General features: G+C 46.3%; 1 protein-coding gene across 1 annotated transcript in view; it reads right to left on the reverse strand.

Annotated features, from left to right (window-relative positions):
* The window catches only part of SEC31B (SEC31 homolog B, COPII coat complex component), a gene marked incomplete at its 5' end in the record, with an annotated part of 331,579 nt that overhangs the window by 126,763 nt on the left and 183,990 nt on the right, over window positions 1-20,826 (reverse strand). Inside the window, 1 exon segment of the mRNA XM_082267974.1 lies at window positions 7,675-7,749. Within this exon segment, the coding sequence (XP_082124100.1) occupies window positions 7,675-7,749 (75 nt within the window).

Here is a 20,826-nt window from a genome sequence, read left to right on the forward strand (position 1 = left end):
TTAAAACTTTGTTTGCTGCCTCCCCCTCCTTCCCCATCTCCAATGGAATGTGACAGGGATGCAGTCTGTCACCCCTTCTCTTCGCCCTGTGTATTGAACCCCTGGCAGCCCATATTTGATAAAACCCAAATAAACATGGTATACCGGTGCGTACTAGAGATTTTAAAGTGTCTTTTTACACACAATGTACCACTCACGCTTTAGCAACTACATTTCTCTTTCCCTAATCTCCATAGGGAGCTGGATTGCTATAGCTCTCTCTCAGGTTTCAAAGTTGATAACTATCAGGAAAACAGGAGTAGGAGGTAAAACTTAAGGATCTGCGGATTACCATTGCAACATGGTGAAGATATTAAGGAGAAAATGACAAAAATCTTTTTGCCGATATTGAACAGACCAGACCTTGAGTCACTGGGGATTGAAAGAGTGCACCGAAAGACATCCAGGAAATATTATGGCCGACGCACCTAGAGATGTCATCATTCGGTTTCAGAACTACTCAGATAAAGCACAAATTTGGATGATACAATGGCATAATACAGTGTAATCCGTTATGATCACAGCTTTGTATCATGTCATTTGTGTATTTACACTTTTGAATTTGCCGCCGGTTCTACCTCCCTGCATCACAACGCTCGCAGGGAAGGGGACCGAAAGGCAAGTGCCGGCAATCGACCGTGCACAGAGCGGGGAGAGAGTGTGAGGACGCCGGGGATCGCAGGGAAGGTAACATTCTGGGGTAATTTTGAGTGTGGCTCGGGGTTACCGCTTTTGGTACTGAGAGTTAACCCAGAGTCACACTCGGGAATACCGCCAGGGAGGTTAAAAGGCTAACTTCCTTTATTATATGCCTCAATTAAAGCCTCTTTTGCTAGGTGGAAATCCCAAAAATTATCTCTCTATGGCCGCATGGCAACCATCAAGATGGCAATCTTGCCCAAATTTATTTAGCTTTTCGAGACACTACCCATTCCTATCCCAACTTCACATCTTCAGAATCTTCAAGGGGATCTTCTAAACTTCTTTTGGAACTACAAAAGGCATAGGGTCGCTAGGTCCGTCTTGTACGCCCCCCCCCCCCCCCCCCCCCAGTGGCCCAAGTGGTCTCGCATTCCTGATTGTGGCTAAATATTATTTGGCAACCCAATTACCTCTTAGTATACACTCCATGCCTACAACCGTTGGGCGCAGATTGAGAAATTGTGGCTGGCCCCGGTCCACCCAAATTCAATGCTATGGAGTGCTGATGCTCCACTTAGTACAGAACAACTATTGGGACCTACGTTACTCTTGCGTACCCTTTAGCGGCGCATCAGAGTGTCATATCCCCTTACTTCCACAGCCTCATTGGCAACCTCATTCCTGTTTACGCCCAAAGTCCCGGAGTCTGATCTTGCAAATGTCTCATCCTTGGAAGGAAAGGGCTTTGTTCCATTTTGGACAGTTGGTGGACTTCAGAGCTAGAACATTATGATCCTTTCAAGACCTGCAGAATACCTATGATCTACCTAAACAGCCTCTTAATAGCTACTTACAAATACGACATTTTGCACAATCCTTTACAACTAACCTCCAATTTTCCCCTCTAATAGAGTTTGAAAAATTTGCCTGGAGGGTCGTGCCTCCAAGGGTATGATCTCCCTGATCTCTCATATTTACCAGCTTTTAATTACAGATATGTCACCGACCGGGCCTTAACACGCCTATATGTGAAAATGGAAGCAGGTGCTTCCTTTGAAAACATGGCAACCTATTTGGTCGCAGGCATCAAAGAGCTCGATTTGCGCCTTGTATAAAGAGAATCAATATAAGATCCTCTTTTGTTGGTACCAAACTCCAGATGTGCTCCATTCCATATACCCATCTGCCGACCGCCGCTGGCACTGTAGTACAGATATAGGTACATTGTATCACATCTATTGGTCCTGCCCAATGATGATCCCTTATTGGCAAATGGTCAACTCCCTCCTCCACTCTTTCTTTGGATCCTGGGTGCCTTTTCATCCCAAAAAACTTTCCTCCTAGGTCTCCCAACCGCTTCCTTTTCCAAATTTCCTAAAAGAAAAAAACCTGCTCTCTAGTGGAAAAAGCGGGAACCTCCCTTGCTGTTTGAACTGCACTCCAGGATCTGGGATGTGAAGAGAATGGAGCACCTGACTGGTTCACTAACTGACTCTCTTGAAGCTCATACTCGGGTATGGGAGTTATAGGATATACTGGAAACACCCCTGACCTCCGTCTCCCCGACTTAATGGGGCTATGATTGGGTGGTTGCTGGAGACTTCGGTTGGATTTTGACACAGGTGAATGCTCTCTACTGCCCTCTCCCCTTCCTCTACCTTCTTCTTGCCTCTTAGTTTCTCTCCCCTTCCTTTTTTTTTTTAGGATTATAATTCATTCTTCTTTTTCTTGTCTTCTTCTGTTGTGTGCCTCATATAGTGCAAATTTCTGATGGGTTACATGGAGCAGTGTAGCCGGAAGTTGGTTGACTTACAACGGTCTTGAGCAATAATCATTACGCTTGATATTGATGAGTGATACGTGTTTTTCCCTCAGGATTTGGCCTCTTTAACTGGCCTTTGAATGTCCTGCAAGTTGACAACTTTTTCTTCTCTTATGTTCCTTTGTTCTTATTCTTGAAAATCAATAAAAAATAGTCAATTTTCAAGAATAAATAAATACATTGTCTATAAATGGAAACAGTTTAGAAGTGGGAGTGCCCAGCTCTCAAGGCACACCACAGAATCTTCAATGAGTTAAAGAACAACCCACGAGTGACAGCTAAAGACTTGAAGACAACACTGCAACTGTCAAACATTCCTGTTCAGGAGTTTACCATATGTAAGTCTTTGAACAGGCAGGGTGTATATGACAGAACACCACGAAGAAAGCCACTGCTCTTCAAACAAAAAATAAAAAAAACATTGTTGTGCCCCTGAAATTTGCCAAAGAAAGTTATGGCAGACATTTGGCAAACTGCAATGCTAGTGGGAAAATGTTTGTGGACTGATGACACAAAAGTTGAATTGCTCAGGAAGAATACTCAGCACTTTGTATGGGCCAACATCATCCCAACGGTAAAGTATGGTGGAGGAAACCTCATGATACGAGCTTGCTAAACTGCCTCAGGGCCACCTGTAATCATTGAGGGTAAAATGAATTCCCACGTTTACCAAAAAATCCTACAGGATAATGTCAGGGGAGGCTGTCCACCAGTTGAACCTTAGTAGAAGTTGGGTGATGCAGCAGGACAATGACCCTAAGCATCAAAGTAAGTCCACCAAAGACTGGCTTTAGAAATGAAAATGCACCTTTTAGAGTGGCCCAGTCAGAGCTCAGACCTTAACCCCATGGAAATGCTGTGGAATGACATCAAGAGAGGTTCACACCAGACATCTCACAAATGTATCTGAGCTGAAGCAGTTTTTTAACCACTTGCCGACCACCCCACACTGATTTACTGCAGCAGTCACGTAGATTTATGCGATTATGTGCATGTGGTCTCGGCGGCACGCGCACCCGCCGGAGCAGCACTCCAGCTGTGGATTAGACACAGCAAGAGCCAGAATGTGGGAGCAGCGGGCGCTATTGCTGCCGGCCTCCTGTGATCATCAGGCAAACTGACAGGGAAGCCACCTGCCTATGTAAACAAGGCAGGCGGCTCTCCTGTCAGACAGGCACAATGAGATCATGTGTCTCAGCTAAGCTGAAACATCGATCTCTGTGTGCCTGTCACAGAGCCTTCCCCCCCACAGTTAGTAAGCACAATTTAGGAGCACTCTTACCCCTTGATCACCCCCCCCCCCCAGTATTAACCCCTTCCCTGCCAGTATCATTTATACAGTAACATTGCATATTATTTAGTACTAATCCCTTGGTGTCACTGGTCCCCAAAAGTGTCACTTCGTGTCAGATTTGTCCACCGCAAAAATCTATCCCATAGTATGTAAATGCTATAACTTTTGCGCAAACCTATTAACCACTTAAGCCCCGGAAGATTTTACCCCCTTCCTGACCAGGGCCTATTTTGCGATTCGGCGATTGGTGGTATTTGATCACCTGTGCGATTTTTTGATCATGTGCTATAAACAAAAAAAGAGCGTCAATTTTGCAAAAATAACAATATTTTTTACATTTTTTTATATGAAATTCCCCCCCAAAAAATGTAAAAATCAAAATTTTTTAACATTTTAGGCCAATTTGTTTTATGCTACATATTTTTGGTAAAAAAAAAAAAAAAAACCTCCGGGCACCTGCTGCTACCTCCCCCCCCACGACCCTCCCCTACTTACCCAACTTTCTTCCAGACCTGCCAACCCAGCCCCCCCCCCCACTCAGCCCCTGGCGTACCCACTCGAGAGCTATATCTTGGTTTTGGTTGAGACCCCTTCTGTGTGGGGTCCATCCACGCAGCGTGGCCTCGGCCACACCTACAGTTTGAGCGTACCCTCATTACATCCCAGACGGTACGTCGGGTCGATCCCATATATGCATTGCATTTGCTACATGTTGTTTGTATGTTATATACAGCAGTTTTGCATCTCAATGTGCCTTGTTTTATCTAGGCATGTACCTACTGTTTTCACTGCATATTGCTGTACCATGTTTCTTTTGCCTTCAATAAAAAAACGTTTAAAAAGAAAAAAAAAAAACGCAAAAAGCGTATTTTGATTGGATTGCGCAAAAGTTATTGAGCGTGGTTACGTCAGTTCCGCTTCCTGTTGACTGAGACGCACATCCGGCCGGTGGAACGCACCGCGTCCCGGAACTACCGCTACACGAGGGTGTTGCGGTCCCTAGGACATACATGCACCGTTTTTCTGTTAATGAATGTGAGTATTGTAAATTTATATGAATAAAGCACCTATTTTTTGCAATACTTCACTATTGGAGCCCCTTTTTTCTTTCCTCATCCGGATCTCTCAAATATATTGGAGTACTTTAAGAGGAGGGATTTCTCATCAATTTTCCCCTGGAGAAAAATACAGCATATGAAGTCGGGATTAAGTGGATTACTAGCCAGCCTGCGGAGGGACCTTTGAGAGTCACCCCAAACGCTGATTACCCCTGTGGGGGTACCACCATCTGGTGAGTGCGGGAGTAATAGGAGGGGAGCACTTATTCCTGTATTGAGCACCCCCATCAGTCTGGAACTCCTGGAATCCATTTTTTCCTGTTAAATCCCTGCTTCGTTTCCCATCTTGGGACTCAATTACATTTGCAGCACCATTTAATATTTGGCTATTTATATGGACAATTTTTCTATATATTCTTTTTACATTTATTTATTTATTTATGTTATTTAAATTTCTGGGACATTATTTATGAATTGATTGTGTACAGATTTATACAAAGCTATTTATTGTTTGGCTCACTAGCACAATATATATTTGATTAATTAGCACCTTAATTATTTATGGAGGATATTTAAAACATCACTTTATTTATTTAATGTATTTTGTATGAAATCATATATACACCTTTAAGATCACACACTGAATTGATTTTCAACAATTTATTACTTATATCTTAATTTTCTTATTCACCTATTTACCACGATAATATATATATATATATATATTTTTTTACTAATTTCTTTTAAACATATTTACACTTTTTAAGGATTCACCATATTAAGTTTTATATACCTTGATTTTTTATTCACTTTATCACCAGTGCACTTATAAGATATATTTATATTTCCTATTTATTAGCCTGACAGCGCCATTTTACCTCCCTTTTCCCCACATTCGCAAAAGTTATTGCGTTTACTAACTATGGGAAAGATTGTCATTTTTTGTTGTTTTTTTTTTACCGCGTAATGGCGGCGATCTGCGATTTTTTTTTGCGGTACTGCGACATTGCGGCGGACAGATCGGACCCTTGACTGACATTTTTGACACTTTTGGGGTTACCAGTGACATTACTACAGTAATCAGTGCTATACATATGCACTGTTACTGTAAAATGACACTGGCAGTGAAGGGGTTAACTTTTTTGAGAGGGAGGGGTTAAGTGTGTCCCTAGGGGCGTGCTTCTTACTGTGATTGGCTGTGGCTTGAGGTGTAGGAACAGTGATCAACGGTCCTACATAGTAGAACCGTATGATCACTATTCTTACACAGGAGAGAATGACAGTGGCTTGTTTACATTAGCCGCCTGCCTTTCTCCCGCTCTAACGGACGATCGCGAGTGACCGGCGGACATCGGGTCCGCCGGGCACACGCTCGGGGGTCTGTGACCGAGCGGGAGCGCGCATCCGGCAGCGCGCGTTCGCTCCCCAGAGCCTCACAGGCTAGTGACGTACCCCTACGTCACTTTGCCTGTGAGGGGCTGACCGCCGCAGTATATGTACTTGCGGCGGTCGGCAAGTGGTTAATATACGCTTTTTGGGATTTTTTTTTTTTTTTTTTTTTTTTACAAAAAATATGTAGCAGAATACAAATTGGCCTAAACTGATAAAAAAAATTTGATTTAAAAAAAATTTTTATTGGGAATGTTTTATAGCAGAAAGTAAAAAATATTGTTTTTTTTGTATCAAAATTGTCGCTCCTTTTCTTTTTTTTTTTTATAGCGCAAAGTCTAAAACCCGCAGAGGTGGTCAAAATACCACCAAAAGAAAGCTCTATCTGTGGGAAAAAAGTACATCAATTGTATTTGAGTACAGCGTCGCACAACCGCGCAATTGTTAAAACAACGCAGTGCCGAATCGCAAAAAACGGCCTGGTCATTAAGGGGGTAAAACCTTCCGGGGTTGAAGTGGTTAAAGAGAAGATGGTTAAAATTTCCTCCTGAATGTTGTGCGGGTTGGATCCAGAGCTAATGAAAGCGTTTGCTTGAAGTTATTGCTGCCAAAGCAGTTTCGACTAATAACCCAGAGGGTTCACTTACATTTTCCTATGGGACTGTGAATATTTAATGGGTGTTTTTAATAAAGAAAGAAGACATTAAAATGGTTTGTGTTTTATCAGCTAAAGCACATTGGGTTTGTCCATTTTTGTGACTTAGATGAGTATGAGATCACATTTTATATCAAATTACAGCAGAAAAACAGTTAATTCCAATGAGTTCACATACTTTTTCTTGCCACTGTATATATTAATGTAGTGTTTTGTTTTTTTTTCTGAATATGTGCATTTGACACAGTTATACAAATATCATGTGAAAAAAAAGATGCAGATTTTTAACGTGTGCAAAAAATGTGAAAAGTGATCTTTGTTTTCCCCATCACACCTGCTCTGTGAAATGGTTTTACACACAGCAGGCTCAATTCCCCTCTTCTGGGGTCCCCTGGCAGTGCTCCTGGCTTCTCACCCCGCTGAGTGCCCCCACAGGAAGCGGCTTTCTACGGGGGGCACTCGTACGTGACACATAGACCAATTAGGTAAAGTTTTACCTTTACAACCACTTTAAAAAATTTCCCTTTTAAAAAGGGGGTAAAGTGGTAATAAAGTCCAAACTTCAAAAACCACTAACAGGTAGGATTTTTTTTTTTTTTTAGAACAGAAGAGACCCTAGTACATTTTAAGAAACCATGAAGTACATTTTAAACAAATGAACAGGGGTGATAAGAGTCACAGAAAATTTGTATGCTGCTGGAAAAGGGAGGAGGGGGGGAGGGATTAAAGTAAACAGTTGGTTACAATGCGATCTAAAAATCCTATAAAAACACACCTTTTTATCCAGCTCTTCCTTGCTGAATCCTAGCAGCTTGAGGAATTTTTCTCTTGCATCTTGTTCAAAGTTAACCTAAGATGATAAAAAGACTGAACGTGTCAAAAGAAGAGATCATAGAGGAAGCACGCCAAGACCAGCAAAGAAAAAAAATGACTAGCCACCATGTTTTCAAGAACATGACATATACAAAAAGGTACAATCCTAAACACCTAACAGCCGACATCTGGTCATCTAAAATCAGATACAGCAAAAAGCCATGCAGCACAGTGGTTGGAATAGGTCCATGGAAAACAATGACTTCTCATGTACTTGCATTTTTCATGCTTTAGAAATGCAGCAAACTAAAGAGCATCATGTCTGGTGTGAAGAACAGGATTATTGACTAACCTGTAAAAGCCTTTTATTGCAGCACAGGACTCAGGCACAGTCTTGGAAGATTGGGTTATATGCAGCTACCTTCAAGTGAATGGCAAGCAGAAAGGTTAGGATCCCCATACAAAGCCTTCCACTCCAAGCAATCCTTTGTTTTGTAGGATTCACAGAGCAGTGTCCTGTACTGTACTCCAAGAAAATAATTCTGGCTACACCCATGGGCAGTCCCAGGGGGTATACTCCCCATTTCTGCTATAGCCACCCAGTTTTGTTAAAACCAGTGTCAGGAGAATTATAACTCCACAGAGGGGTGAGTGCCGAGTCCTTCAATGAACATCAGAGAAACGGATTTGTCAGTAAATCAAAAGTCTCATTTTCTCTTTCGTTCATTGATGGACACGGCTCCTGATCGTCTTAATCATTGGGACGTCCCAAAGCAGCGTTAAACATGAGGGGTGGGAACAACTTCCCAAGGCTAAACATTAGTCAACCAAACAATGAGCCCACCTGAAAAAAAAAAAAAAAAAAACACCCGCAAAGAGGATCAGGCCCGCGTTAATAGCAGCCTACAAAACCTTGCGGCCAAAAGAATCAACCACAGATGCCAACACATCAACTTTATAACTTTGTGAAAGTGTGCAGCGACGACCAGGTGGCCAGCCTTGCAAACTTGCGTCACTGATGCCTGATGACGGAAAGCCCAGGAAGCACTAAGCCCCCTAGTAGAATGCGCCTTGATAGGGAAAGGAGGAACCTGAACCCCCATCTGTCTGATCCATCTGGAAATGGTCCTAGAGGACAACCCTTTTCGAGGTCCATCCGTGGGCACAAAGAGTGTGACTTCCTGAAAGACTCTATAGCTGCCAGGTACACTCTAATTGCCCGGACCACATCCAAGGCATGCAAGACCATTTCCTTCGGATGTTTAGGCCTGGGACACAGGGAAGGCAACACAATGTCTTAATTCGAATGAAAATCAGACAACTTTTGGAAGGAACAACGGATAGGGATGAAAAACGACCTTATCGCTATTAATCACCAGGTAAGGTGAACAAAAGGATAACGCCGCCAGTTCCAACACCCTGCGCGCAGAGCTGATAGCCACTAAAAAGGCCACCTTCTGGGACAGCATAGGCAGGAGAATCTCACGAATATTTTCAAAGAGGGTTTCTGTAGAGCTGAAAGAACCAAATTAGGATCCCAAAGCACCAACTGAGCCTGCACTGGAGGGACCAAATGTCAGACACCCTGAAAGGTATGCACCTGGGAGAGTTTGGCCAAGGTTCAATGGAAGAAGACCGCCAAAGCCGACACCTGGCCCTTGATGGTATTCGAGGCATATTTCTGAAAAACCCCAAGAGACTCACGCCATGCAATGTACGTCTTCTATATAGGATGGTATATCTTCCTAGAGGTAGATTTCCTAGCTTTCAACAGTGTAGGAATCAGTGACTCAGATTAACCCCTATTCTTCAGCACCTGGAGTTCAACATCCAAGCTGTCAAAGCCAGCAACTTTAAAGCAGGATGGAAGATCAGTCCTTGGGACAGCAGATCCTCCCTGAGAGGAAGCTGCCAAGGAACGTCGGCAACCAGCCGCACCAGATCAGTGTACCAAGCCCGGCGAGGCCAGTCCAGCGCCACTAAGATGAACGGAATCCCTTCTGTCTCAATCCTGCGTAGAAGTCTGGGCAAAAGCTTGAGATGAGGGAAGGCGTAAATCAGACGATACTGACCCCACGGGGCCACTAGCGTATCTGTGGCATCCGCCAGAGTATCCCTTGACCGAGCCACAAACCTCTGCACCTTTCTGTTGAGCTAAGACACCAACAGATCAACCTCGGGGGTCCCCCCACCAGAGACAAAGCTGATGAAACACCTCCAGATGAAGGGACCACTCCTCGTGGTCCAAAGCCTGCCGACTGAGGTAATCCGCCTGTCAATTTTACACCCCAGGAATGTGTATGGCAGAGAGGGCTGGATCGATTAGTTCTGCCCACCTTAGAATGGCAGCTACCTTCAGAGGTGCCAGGACACTTCTTGTGCCCCCATTGGTGATTGACATAGGTCACTGCCGTGCCATTGTCCGATTGAATGCGCACTGGACAACCCTGAAGACGCACCGCCCAATGATCTAGACACAGTCTGATCGCTGGGAGTTCCAAGACATTGATCGGGAGTCAGGATTCTTCCAGCGTCCTGATCCCCTGAGCAGAATGTTTGCCGAAGACGCCTCCCCAGCCGGACAGGCTGGCATCCATTGTGACCACTGTCCAATACAAGGGTAGGAAGGATTTTCTCAGCCGAAAATGTCGGCGAACAAAGCCACAATATCAGGGACTTCTTCGTGCCCCGACTCAGCAGGATCTGATTGTTCAGAGACTGCGGAGTCTTGTGCTACTTGATCAGAATTTCCCTTTGCAGGGACCTCGTATGGAACTGTGCAAACGGGAACGCCTCAAAAGGTAGACACCATGCAGCCAGCCTGCAATTTCTGGAGATTGTCAGAGGAAGGAGCACTCTGGATAAGGCAGAGTCCAGAGTCAGGCCCAGATAGTCCAGCTTTGTGGACGGAACCAGAGGAGACTTCTAAAAATTCACAATCCAGCTGAACTCCCGCAGAGTTTGTATTGTGATCTCCAGGTTCTCCACCAGAGCAGAGGGAGACTCCACTCGCAGAAGGAGATCATCCAAGTAGCCCATTGGCATAGCAAAGCTAGCACCAGGGCTAACACTTCTGTGAAGACCCGAGGAGCAGATGCAAGACCAAAGGGTAATGCCACAAACTGATAATGCTCCTCTCCCACAGCAAAGCGGAGAAAATGCTAGTGACTAGCACATATTGGAACGTGAAAGTAGGCATCCCTGATATTGATAGAGGTGAGGAAATCCCAGAAGCCGGGATGCCACCACTGTTCGGATGGCCTCCATTCTGAACTTCTGTACCCGCACAAAGCAGGTTAGTGCCTTGAGGTCCAGGACTGGACGCACTTTGCCTTCCTTCCTGGAAACAGGTTTGAGTAAACACCCTGAAAACGTTCCAAGGTCGGAACCGGGACAATCACACCTTGAAGGAACAGATCTTGTACCGCCCCAAACAGGCCATGTAAGCAGTCTGGGGACAGGCGCAAGTTGGAAGAAAAAAACCTTGCTGGGGGACAAGAGCGAAAATCAATATTGTAGCCGGACTGAGTGATTTTGTGGACCCACTTGTCTTGTACTAAGGAAGTCCATGGGTCCGGAAACCAGCAAAGACAACCCACCCCCGATATGGGTGAGGGTGCACTTCCATGCTTAAGGAGCCTTGTCCACGGGTCTGGAGAAGCCCGATCTTGGCTTGTCAGACCAGGTTTGTTTGGATCCTCCAGAAGAGGCCCTGAAAGGCTTCAAACTCTTGTCAGTCTACCCTGAGGGACGAAAAAACTGCTTATGAGCTGAGAAGGAAGGCCCACGTCTATGACGAGGTTCCTTGCCCTTAGTAGCCTGTGAAAGAAAAAGTACTCTTCCCCCACTGTGAGACCTTTAATGATGTCATCCAGAGTAGCTCCAAACAGGTGATCTTCTTAAAAAAGATCAGTCAAAGCGTTTTTTGAAGTCTGATCCACAGACCAGCACTTGAATCAAAAGGCACACTGAAGGACCAATGCCAAAAACAGATAGGCGAGCAATCAGGGGGGCTGCATCCAAAGAGGTATCACAGAAACTTCAGCCCCTTGACCAGCTGGTCCGCCAGCTCACCAAAGGCAGGGGAAGCTGTTCTCCCTTCAGGTCATGGTGTAGGAGCTTAGCCCACTCGGTCAGAGTTTGCAACACTAGGACAATAGTGAATACCTGCCTCATCGCCGAACCAGCCAGAGTGTACATAGTGTGGGCCACAACCTCCGCCTTCCGGATCCTTTAAGGCTAGGGACTCTTCAACTGGAATCATGGTTGCCTTGTTTAATCTGGAAACTGGGGGGTCCACCACCGGTGGCACAGTCCACTTTATAAGAAGGGAATCCTCATAGGCATAACGCCTAGGGAACCCACGGGGGGCGATCAGGAAGTAAAATGATCCAGGAGTCAGCACCAGGGGATGTGGAGCGTCTCCCACCACCGAAATCGCTGCCCACAGGGCTCCACTGTCTTGGCCGCCACTATTTCCATTGGCAAACCACAACAAAATAGCCACCAGACTACACAAACATAGCCGTAGTGTATAGAAGCACACAGGCTACAACAAAATGGCGGCCCCACAAGGCTTACAGGGACCCAGGAGGAAGGCCAGGCCTCAAGGACAGATCCAGGCAGGACGGGAGGCCCTGGCAGGAGCCCCCACCAGGTTCAACCCCCCACACAGTCGATCTTCTGGTCACTGGCAGCGCACCCCCCGGCCCCCCATCTCCATTAGAGCCCTTCTCCCATCCCAGCATTGTGGCCAGACCACCCAAACAGCCCCAGCATGGGGGGGGGGGGCAGGATGAGGGACTTGGCAAGGTGGGGGGTGCCTGCTGAAAGGAGGGGAACCCGGAGGTCTGACCGTCCAAAGGAGGGGCCCACAGCTATCCCAAAAACATCCAGGTTGAGACAGCTACTCACCATACCAGGAACCAAGGAGGCACCGCTCCAGACAGTACCCCTCTTCATCGAAATGGGGGGCTGTCGGCCAGGAGGAACACTGCAACTCGGGCCGAGACTCAGTCATATGCGACTTTGCAAGGCATTTAACTCGCGGGCCAGCCCCTGTCCAATGGGCCGACCGAGCACAGAGCTGAGGTCTGAGGTCTGTGCGCACTCGCTGGACAGACTGGGGTGACCACTGTATCTGAAAGATCCAGCCCGTCACCCAGTCCGGCAGTTGATTGTAGATCTCACAGGAAAAAAGCCCAGGAGGAAAAAAAAATATTTCCAACTAAAAAATGTTGCCAGGACCAAATATCCAAGCAAGGAAATAGGTCCTTACTCCTGACTAGGCAGAAAAAACTGAGTGGCTATAGCAGAGAGAGGAAGTATACCCTCTGGGACTGTCCATGGGTGTAGCCAGAATTCTTTTCTGCCTAGTGTCCTACTCCTGTAGGGGGCAGTATAACCCAATGGTTATGAATATAAGGAGCTGTGTCAGTGAATGAACAAAAGAAATCCTGCTTTTTTAATCCTACAGTACAGGACACAGGTATAGTCGTCTTGGACGACTGGGATATTGAAACCAATACAAAACCAGTCATGGGCAGCACAGCAAGCAAAACACCAACAGACCCAGATACCAGAAGGTCAAAGACACCAACTGAGACAACTGCCTGGAGCATTTTTTGCAGGTGAAACTGGCATCAGCAGAGGCCTGAATAGCCACCTGGTGAAACTCTGCAAAAGCATGAACAGGGTATCAGATGGCAGCCTTGCAACAGATGGCCGATGCTAAAAAGTCCAAGAGGCAACCACACCTTTGGGTGAGTATGCCTTAAGTCTCATATGAAAAGAAAAAAAAAGACAGCTCAGGTCGGAGCCGCTGTACTAACAATCTGATATTAGTACAGTGATCTCTCCTGCTGTGCTTTTGTGGGACGTCCCCCCCCCCCCCCAACAGAACACTCCAGCCAGTGCGCTCAGCCATTGCCTGAGAGCAAGGCCCGGAAACCGCTCTACAGACCTTTTTCGATTATGACCCTTCGAGAGAAGCTAGCCAAACGTCCGGCTTCTGTCAGACCGGGTGCTGTACACACAAGCCGAATATTGGCCAGTTTCTACTGAACTGGCCAATGCTGCTTGACATTCAGCCCGTGTGTACTAAGCTTTAACGGGAAAGGACCTATCCTACAAATAGACGAACTATGAGCTGTCTAAAACTGAGAAAAAGGAAATCCCCTGTGAGAAAGAAAGAGGCAATCGGATTATCTCAAGGACGACGTATGACATGTGTACAGCACAGACCACATCCAAATGTCTTCGTAGGAAGTTTTGGAGGCGGACAAAAGGCAGTAGGACAATGTCCTGGTTAAAGGAGGAAAGAAGAGACCACCTTAGCCAAAAAGGAAGCCTTAGGACTTAGGTTATAACACAACCTTATCCTTGTTTAAAACACAGAATGACAAGGCTGCTAGCTCGTCAGCAAAAGAACTGGATGAATGCTTGAGATCATCAGCACACTGACCAGTAGGTTCCCTGGGGGTGTTTACTGTCCATAAAGGTTTAGTATAGCAGCATACTTTCTGGAGACCAAGTCATTATGATCATCCTGTTTAATCATTTTTTCAAAAACTCACCTTTTAGGCTGGGACAGGAATTATCTTTTTGACCTCTGGTGCAAGACTTCTTTAATGATAAAAGAAGCGATTCGCAGAGACCCAACTGAGGGTGAGTCCCAAACTTGGACAAGAAGCCCTGGTGTGAAATACCTGACAAGACAGGATGATTGCATGTTTAGCCTTAATGAAGATCCCCGTTCTCCATCTTCCTACCACTCAATCTCCTTTTTCATTCACCTTTTTGTAATATATGTATATCCCCATTTGTATATGCAATTGTACATACACTCAGTCCTTATTTTAAGATTCAGTAGTCCTTCATTAAAGGCATCCCAAAAAGCACATTCTAAAAGACCCAAGTGGAGAATGTCCAGGATATAGCCCATGGAGTACCATCTCAGAACGTTCTACAATTTCAAGGTAAGCTTGTAGACCTTGCGAGACTTCCTTAGTAATGACCAAATTGGATAAACCTCATTCCCTCAGGACCTGGTCTTCAACAGCCAAGCTGTTAAAGCCAGCAACTGACAAGGAGAATGGAGGACCGGTCCATGGAACAAAAGGTCTGAGCAGTTATTAAGCATATGACAGGAGCCTGAACATGTCCAATTACCACACTCTTGTCCATGCTCTGTCATGGCACTGTCAGAATAAACCTTAGTCTGGAGCCGATGCTGAAAGGATAGGCGAATTATCTCAAGTTCCAGAACATTCATAAGAAGCTTGGATTTCCTCTCTGAACAGGTTTCCTGTGCCGTCAATGCCCTGAGGACTCCCCTCCAGCCTCACAGAGATTGGTTGCATAGAACAAGCAGAACCTTAGTTGGACCTTAGAGTGCTTAGTTGGAGTGAAACTGGGCATAAGGCACTGCGTTGAAAGAGGTTACCATCAGCCCCATCACCCCCATGCACAAAAATGATCTGAGGATTGCCTTCAAGACCGTAAGACCTGCGCCCAAGAGCAGAGGGACAGGATCTTGACATGAGCTTGGAGCATGTCTAGGTTCAGATGGTGAGGAGGTGGTGAATCAGATCTAACGCCGACTTCTGAAATCTGAAGATCCCCCAGAAGCTCTGCAAAGTTTGCAACATTGATTGCCTACAATATGGACACCCTAAAAGCAAAGCAGAGCCAGGGCGGAGGCCAGAACCTTCGTGAAAACACTTGGAGAGTAGACAGGTCAAACAGAGGTATCACTAGTCTACCACAAAATACAAAAAGTGCTGGTACGGGGAAAGATGGGGATGTGTAAAAAGGAATCCTGGATGTCCACAGAAGCCAAGAGATCCCTCTGCTAAAGGAGGCGATGGACTGACTATGCAGAACTGAGAAGAAGAGGTTTAGGGACTTCAGAACAATTAGGCCACCCTTGGCCTTCATACCAATTAACAGGCTGGAGTAGTAACCATAAAACCGGTCCTCTATGAAACCCCAGCTTGTACCCCCTGGAGATGACACCCCAGACACAGGCAGCTATGAAGGCTGACAGACAGTCCTTCACTTGAAGTTGAGGCACCCCCCTCAGTGCAAGGGGGCTTGGAGCCTGGTCTTAGTTGCTTGGGAGTCCAGGACTTAAAGCAGGGGTCGCCTAGATCATCTACACAAACCCCAAAATTATAGAAAGGAATTCTAAACAATGCAAGACAGAAGGATCCATGAAGCGAAGCAGGTTGCATGGAATGGCCTTTAAGTGCATAAGAAGTCTTAAGAGACATTTAAGTCTTTAAATATTGGAATATCGTCTACTGGGACCATCAAGCACTTGTTATGGCAGGAAATAGTAGGATCCAGACAACACCTTCCACTTCTTGCAAAACCCCCTGCTTTATCTAGTTCTGCTGAGCAAACCGCCTAGGGGAATGTTAACTTGTTCAGGATGCAGCCAGTAACCATATAAGAGACTTTTTATTGATCTCATACCAGAGACCTTTGGTAGAACAGACAGAGGTGACTCTAGCTCCAAACACATCATAAATCAGGACAAAATGTTGCCCTTGGAATTGGAAAATGTAGCCTCCCTTTCGAGCCGAATCCTCAGACGTCAAAGAGGGCTTTATCCTCCTTTTCCGCCCCTTCCTGCTCTGTAAAAAAGGCAGTGGCCAAACAGAAACCAGAAACTGACCTAGAGGGAAGATATAGAAAGGGGGTGGGGGGTCCTTTTTCATCTTAACGTTATCCACAGGATGGTAATCTGTCTTAAACTTCACCATACAGGTGAGAAATTACTCCCTGCTTAAGCAGGAGGAGTGGGGAGGGGGCACGTTGGGGGACTGAGAAGGGATCAGAGAAAGGAGGGGACACAGATGGGGAACAAATACCAATGCTAATATAAACTCCCAAGGGAATGCATTTAGAGCTCCTTGACAATTGGCAGATAGTATGCTTTTACCTTATTCCCTAACCGTTTATTTTTGGCCATATAGCAGTGAGGTCGCCAGAAATGGGGTATTCACGAGCAGCTGCGGTGAAAGGGGATAACGCTCCCCCAGTTACGCCAACCCCAGGCTGCAGGTATCTAAAATTGTCTGTAGACTATCCAGTGTTGTAGGGTGAAGAGCTGAAGCCACAGAGGAAGCATTTTGCCTACCAAGAACTACAGCTCAGAATGACCACCTGAGCCCACCTCCTGCATGGAAGGCACACGGACGTATGAAAAGTCCCACCTAAAGACAATGAGAGTGGTGGTCGTTCAATTTTCAAAAAACAAAGTCAGGGTGGCCTTTATGGCTGTAACAAATTTTTAAAACTAGTTCAGCTTGCTTCCAGGGCTGTAACACATCTCCAGAGCCGCAGTCAAAGACACTAGCAAAAAATGGATTTTTGTAAAATCTTACCGTAAAATCCTTTTCTCTTAGCTCATCGACAGACGTAGTCCTCGGTGATACACCACCTTCGGGTTATGTTACCTCCGCAGGAGCAGGACTAGACAGGAAATTAAAAAGCTCTGGCCACACCCTAGGGGCAGTCCCAGAGGGTATATCCTCTCTCTCTCTGCCTCAGCAAATCAGTTATGTGAAAAAGCAGTGCTTAGAGAATTTAACCCAACCCAACTCCAAAACAGAGGGGCGGGGACTACGTCTGTCGATGAGCTAAGAGAAAAGGATTTTACGGTTAAGATTTTACAAAAATCCATTTTTCTCTAGCGCTCATCGACAGACGTAGTCCTCGGTGATACACCACCTTCGGGACGTCCCAGAGCAGTATCACAACTGAGGGGTGGGAAAATGGAAATCAAATCCCAATCTAGAAGGCCCAACCGGTGCCAACTAGAAGTTTACAATGCTCATCCTTAATGATGAGACTCAACCAAAAAAAAAGAGAAAACAATTTTTTTTTTTTTTTTTCAAACAGAAAAAAACCCTCGAGGTAGACCACCGGTCTCCTCAAATTGCGGCCTGCAAAACCTTGCGGCCAAATGAGGCATCCGCCGATGCCGTCACATCAATTTTATAGAATTTTGTAAAGGTATGTACCGACGACCAGGTGGCCGCCTTACATACCTGGACCACTGACGCCTGATGGCGAAAGGCCCAGGAAGTACTGAGCGCTCGAGTGGAGTGCGCCCTAACAGGGAACGGAGGACTCTGACCCTTAATAGAATAAGCCTGTACCACCGTTTGTCTAATCCATTTGGCAATGGTCGCGGCAGATGCAGGCAAACCCTTTCTGGGGCCATCCGTGATCACAAAAAGTGAATCCGTCTTACGGAATGATTCCGTAGCTTTCAGGTATACCCTGATTGCCCGAACCACATCTAAGGAATGCAACGCATGTTCCCAATGATGCTTGGGCTGAGGACACAAGGAAGGTAGTACAATATCTTCATTCAGATGAAAATCTGAAACCACCTTGGGAAGAAAAGATGGCTTAGGATGAAGTACTACCTTATCCCTATGAATCACTAGGTATGGTGACTGGCATGATAATGCAGCCAGTTCTGACACCCTGCGAGCAGAAGTAATAGCCACCAAGAAGGCCACCTTCTGGGATAGAGTAAGCAAGGGAATCTCCCTGATGTTTTCAAAAGGAGGTTTCTGTAGAACCGACAAAACCAAATTAAGATCCCAGGGCGGTAAGGGCGCGCGGACTGGAGGAGCCAGGTGCCGCACCCCCTGGATGAAATTCCGCACCAAGGATTTGGTAGCTAAAGGCTTCTGAAAGAAGATTGCTAATGCTGAAGCTTGACCCTTGATGGTGCTCAAGGCTAGCTTCTGCTCAACCCCTTGTTGCAAAAAAGCCAATATTCGAGTCACCGAATAGGTACGTGGAGGAAATCCTAAAGATTCGCACCACGCAATATAAGTCTTCCATGTGTGATAATAGACTTTGCTGGAAGTCGCTTTCCTTGCTTTAATAAGGGTAGGAATGACTGAAGTAGACAAACCTCTGTCCTTCAGTACTTGGGTCTCAATGGCCAGGCCATTAAAACCAGCGACTGTAAAGCACGAAGGTAAATTGGTCCTTGAGACCACAGACACTCCCTGAGACGAAGTTCCCACGGAACGTCTGCGACTAACATGTCCAAGTCGGCCAGGCCGGCTTGAGGAGGCCAGCCTAGAATTTCTAGGACCACTGGCGCTGATTGGATCTGAACCAGGCGTCCCTAGAGCTATCTGGCCCCGACCATCCGAGAAAGTCTGGTCGTTTTCTGTTCCCACACATTTATCAGATACCTGATAGTTATCAGGAAAAGTGATCTTTTCTGGTTGAACCTCAGGGACCGAAGTCACCCGACTAGAGGCCACTTGGCCTATCTGGTCAACCAGATCCGATTCCTGTGAGGTATCGGGACTAATCTTAGGAAAAGGTAAAGGAAAAGATCTTTTCAGGGAACGGTAACTACCGCTTCCTGTGGTACTTAAATGTTGGAAGGGAAGAATCGCACCGGTAGTAGTGGTTGATGCTCGATCTAATGTCCTGAATACCGGTGAAAACGTCCCCCCACCCTGAAACCGGGTGGGGGCGCACCTTCAGGCTGTGTACTCCTTTGCTTCGGGTTTGGCTGGGTTGGTCCCCTTCTTGAACCCTCCTGGCGGAGTCTTGCCTTTCCCGCTAGTACCAGCCGGGCGCCCTTTATGGGCGGTAAAGAAAGGTCCTCGCTTGTTGCGAGGTCCCTTAGTTTTTGCAGCCTGTGGCAAAAAAGTGCTCTTGCCCCCAGTGGCATCCTTAGTGATTTCATCTAGGTTGGCTCCAAATAGACGATTCCCCTGAAAGGGGAGATTGGTCAAGGTCTTTTTGGAACCTAGGTCAGCTGACCAGCATTTTAACCACAGCACACGTCTGAGGATCACTGCTAACTTAGATGCATGCCCTAATAGGGGAGTAGTGTCCAAGGCTGCGTCACAGATAAACCGTAGCCCTTGTATGATCTGTTCCATCAAATCAGATGTCTCCTGGGGAATATCTTTTCCCCTAAGATCTTGGCGTACCATCTTCGCCCATTCCGTAAGTGTCTGGGAAACTAGACCAATAACGATTACTGGTCTAAATGCTGACCCTATCAGAGAAAAGATAGTGCGGGACTCTGCTTCTATCTTTCGATCCACCGGATCCTTAAAGGACGAAGTGTCCTCCACTGGAATAACCGTGGCTTTATTCAGCCTGGAAATAGGCGGATCCACGACTGGTGGTACCGTCCATTTCTTAATGATGGATTCCTCAAACGGATAGCGTCTAGCAATACGCTTGGAAATAGTAAAGGTACGTTTAGAATGCTCCCATTCTCCTTTAATCTGATTACCAAAACATTTAGGTACAGGAAAAGCCTTCGCAGTCTTGATGGGCTTATTAGTCCCAAAAGGCCTCTCTGTTTCAGTTGCCTCTGCCGGTAAAGCCTCAAGTTTTAAGGTTTCTTGCACTGCCACAACTAGTGCGTCCACCAATGCTTCTTCCTGAATTATAGCAAGAGAAGAAGCGTCCTCCTCACTGTCTGAGGGGGCTTTACCTGGGATAACAGCCCTTGCAGAGGAACCTGCAACTGCCGTGACCATCTCTGAATCTGAGTCAGAGGTGTCAGATGGTATAGGGGTAGGCGGGGGTCGCTTCCTTGACCCCCGTCCCTGACAGGCCGCCTCCACCCGAGCCACCATAGACTCCAAAATTGCTGTAAATGACTCTATACTCTGTGCACCGGCGGGTCCCGAGGCCCCCTCGAGGGAAACAGGTGGGGGAATATGTGTGGCAGGGTCCATAATAACTCCAGTTACTTCCTGGATAATATAATTCAAAAGTAAAGAAAAAAACTTTTTTTTTTTTTTTTTTTTTTCTTTTCTGACCCCCAGCGCCACAAAAAGCCCCTTAGTGTTACCTGCTTAGGGATCCCTATCGATCGAGAGAGAGAGAGATAGACCCCCAGGCTCACCACTTGATGCTCAGAGTTAAACTGCAACAGCTTACAGCGCTGTCTTGACAAACAGGAAGTCTTTTGGCTGGCTGCCCAGGAAGAAAGGAGGCGGCTCCGCCCCTCTGCACGCCTTCCGGCGCCTCCCCCAAGCTCCACGAGGTGTAGGATCACCTCAAACATGGCCGCCCCCATGCTGGAGACACGAGGCTACGC

Source organism: Pelophylax lessonae (assembly GCF_965119305.1).
Source record: "Pelophylax lessonae genome assembly, chromosome: 9".
Classification (NCBI taxonomy): domain Eukaryota; kingdom Metazoa; phylum Chordata; class Amphibia; order Anura; family Ranidae; genus Pelophylax; species Pelophylax lessonae.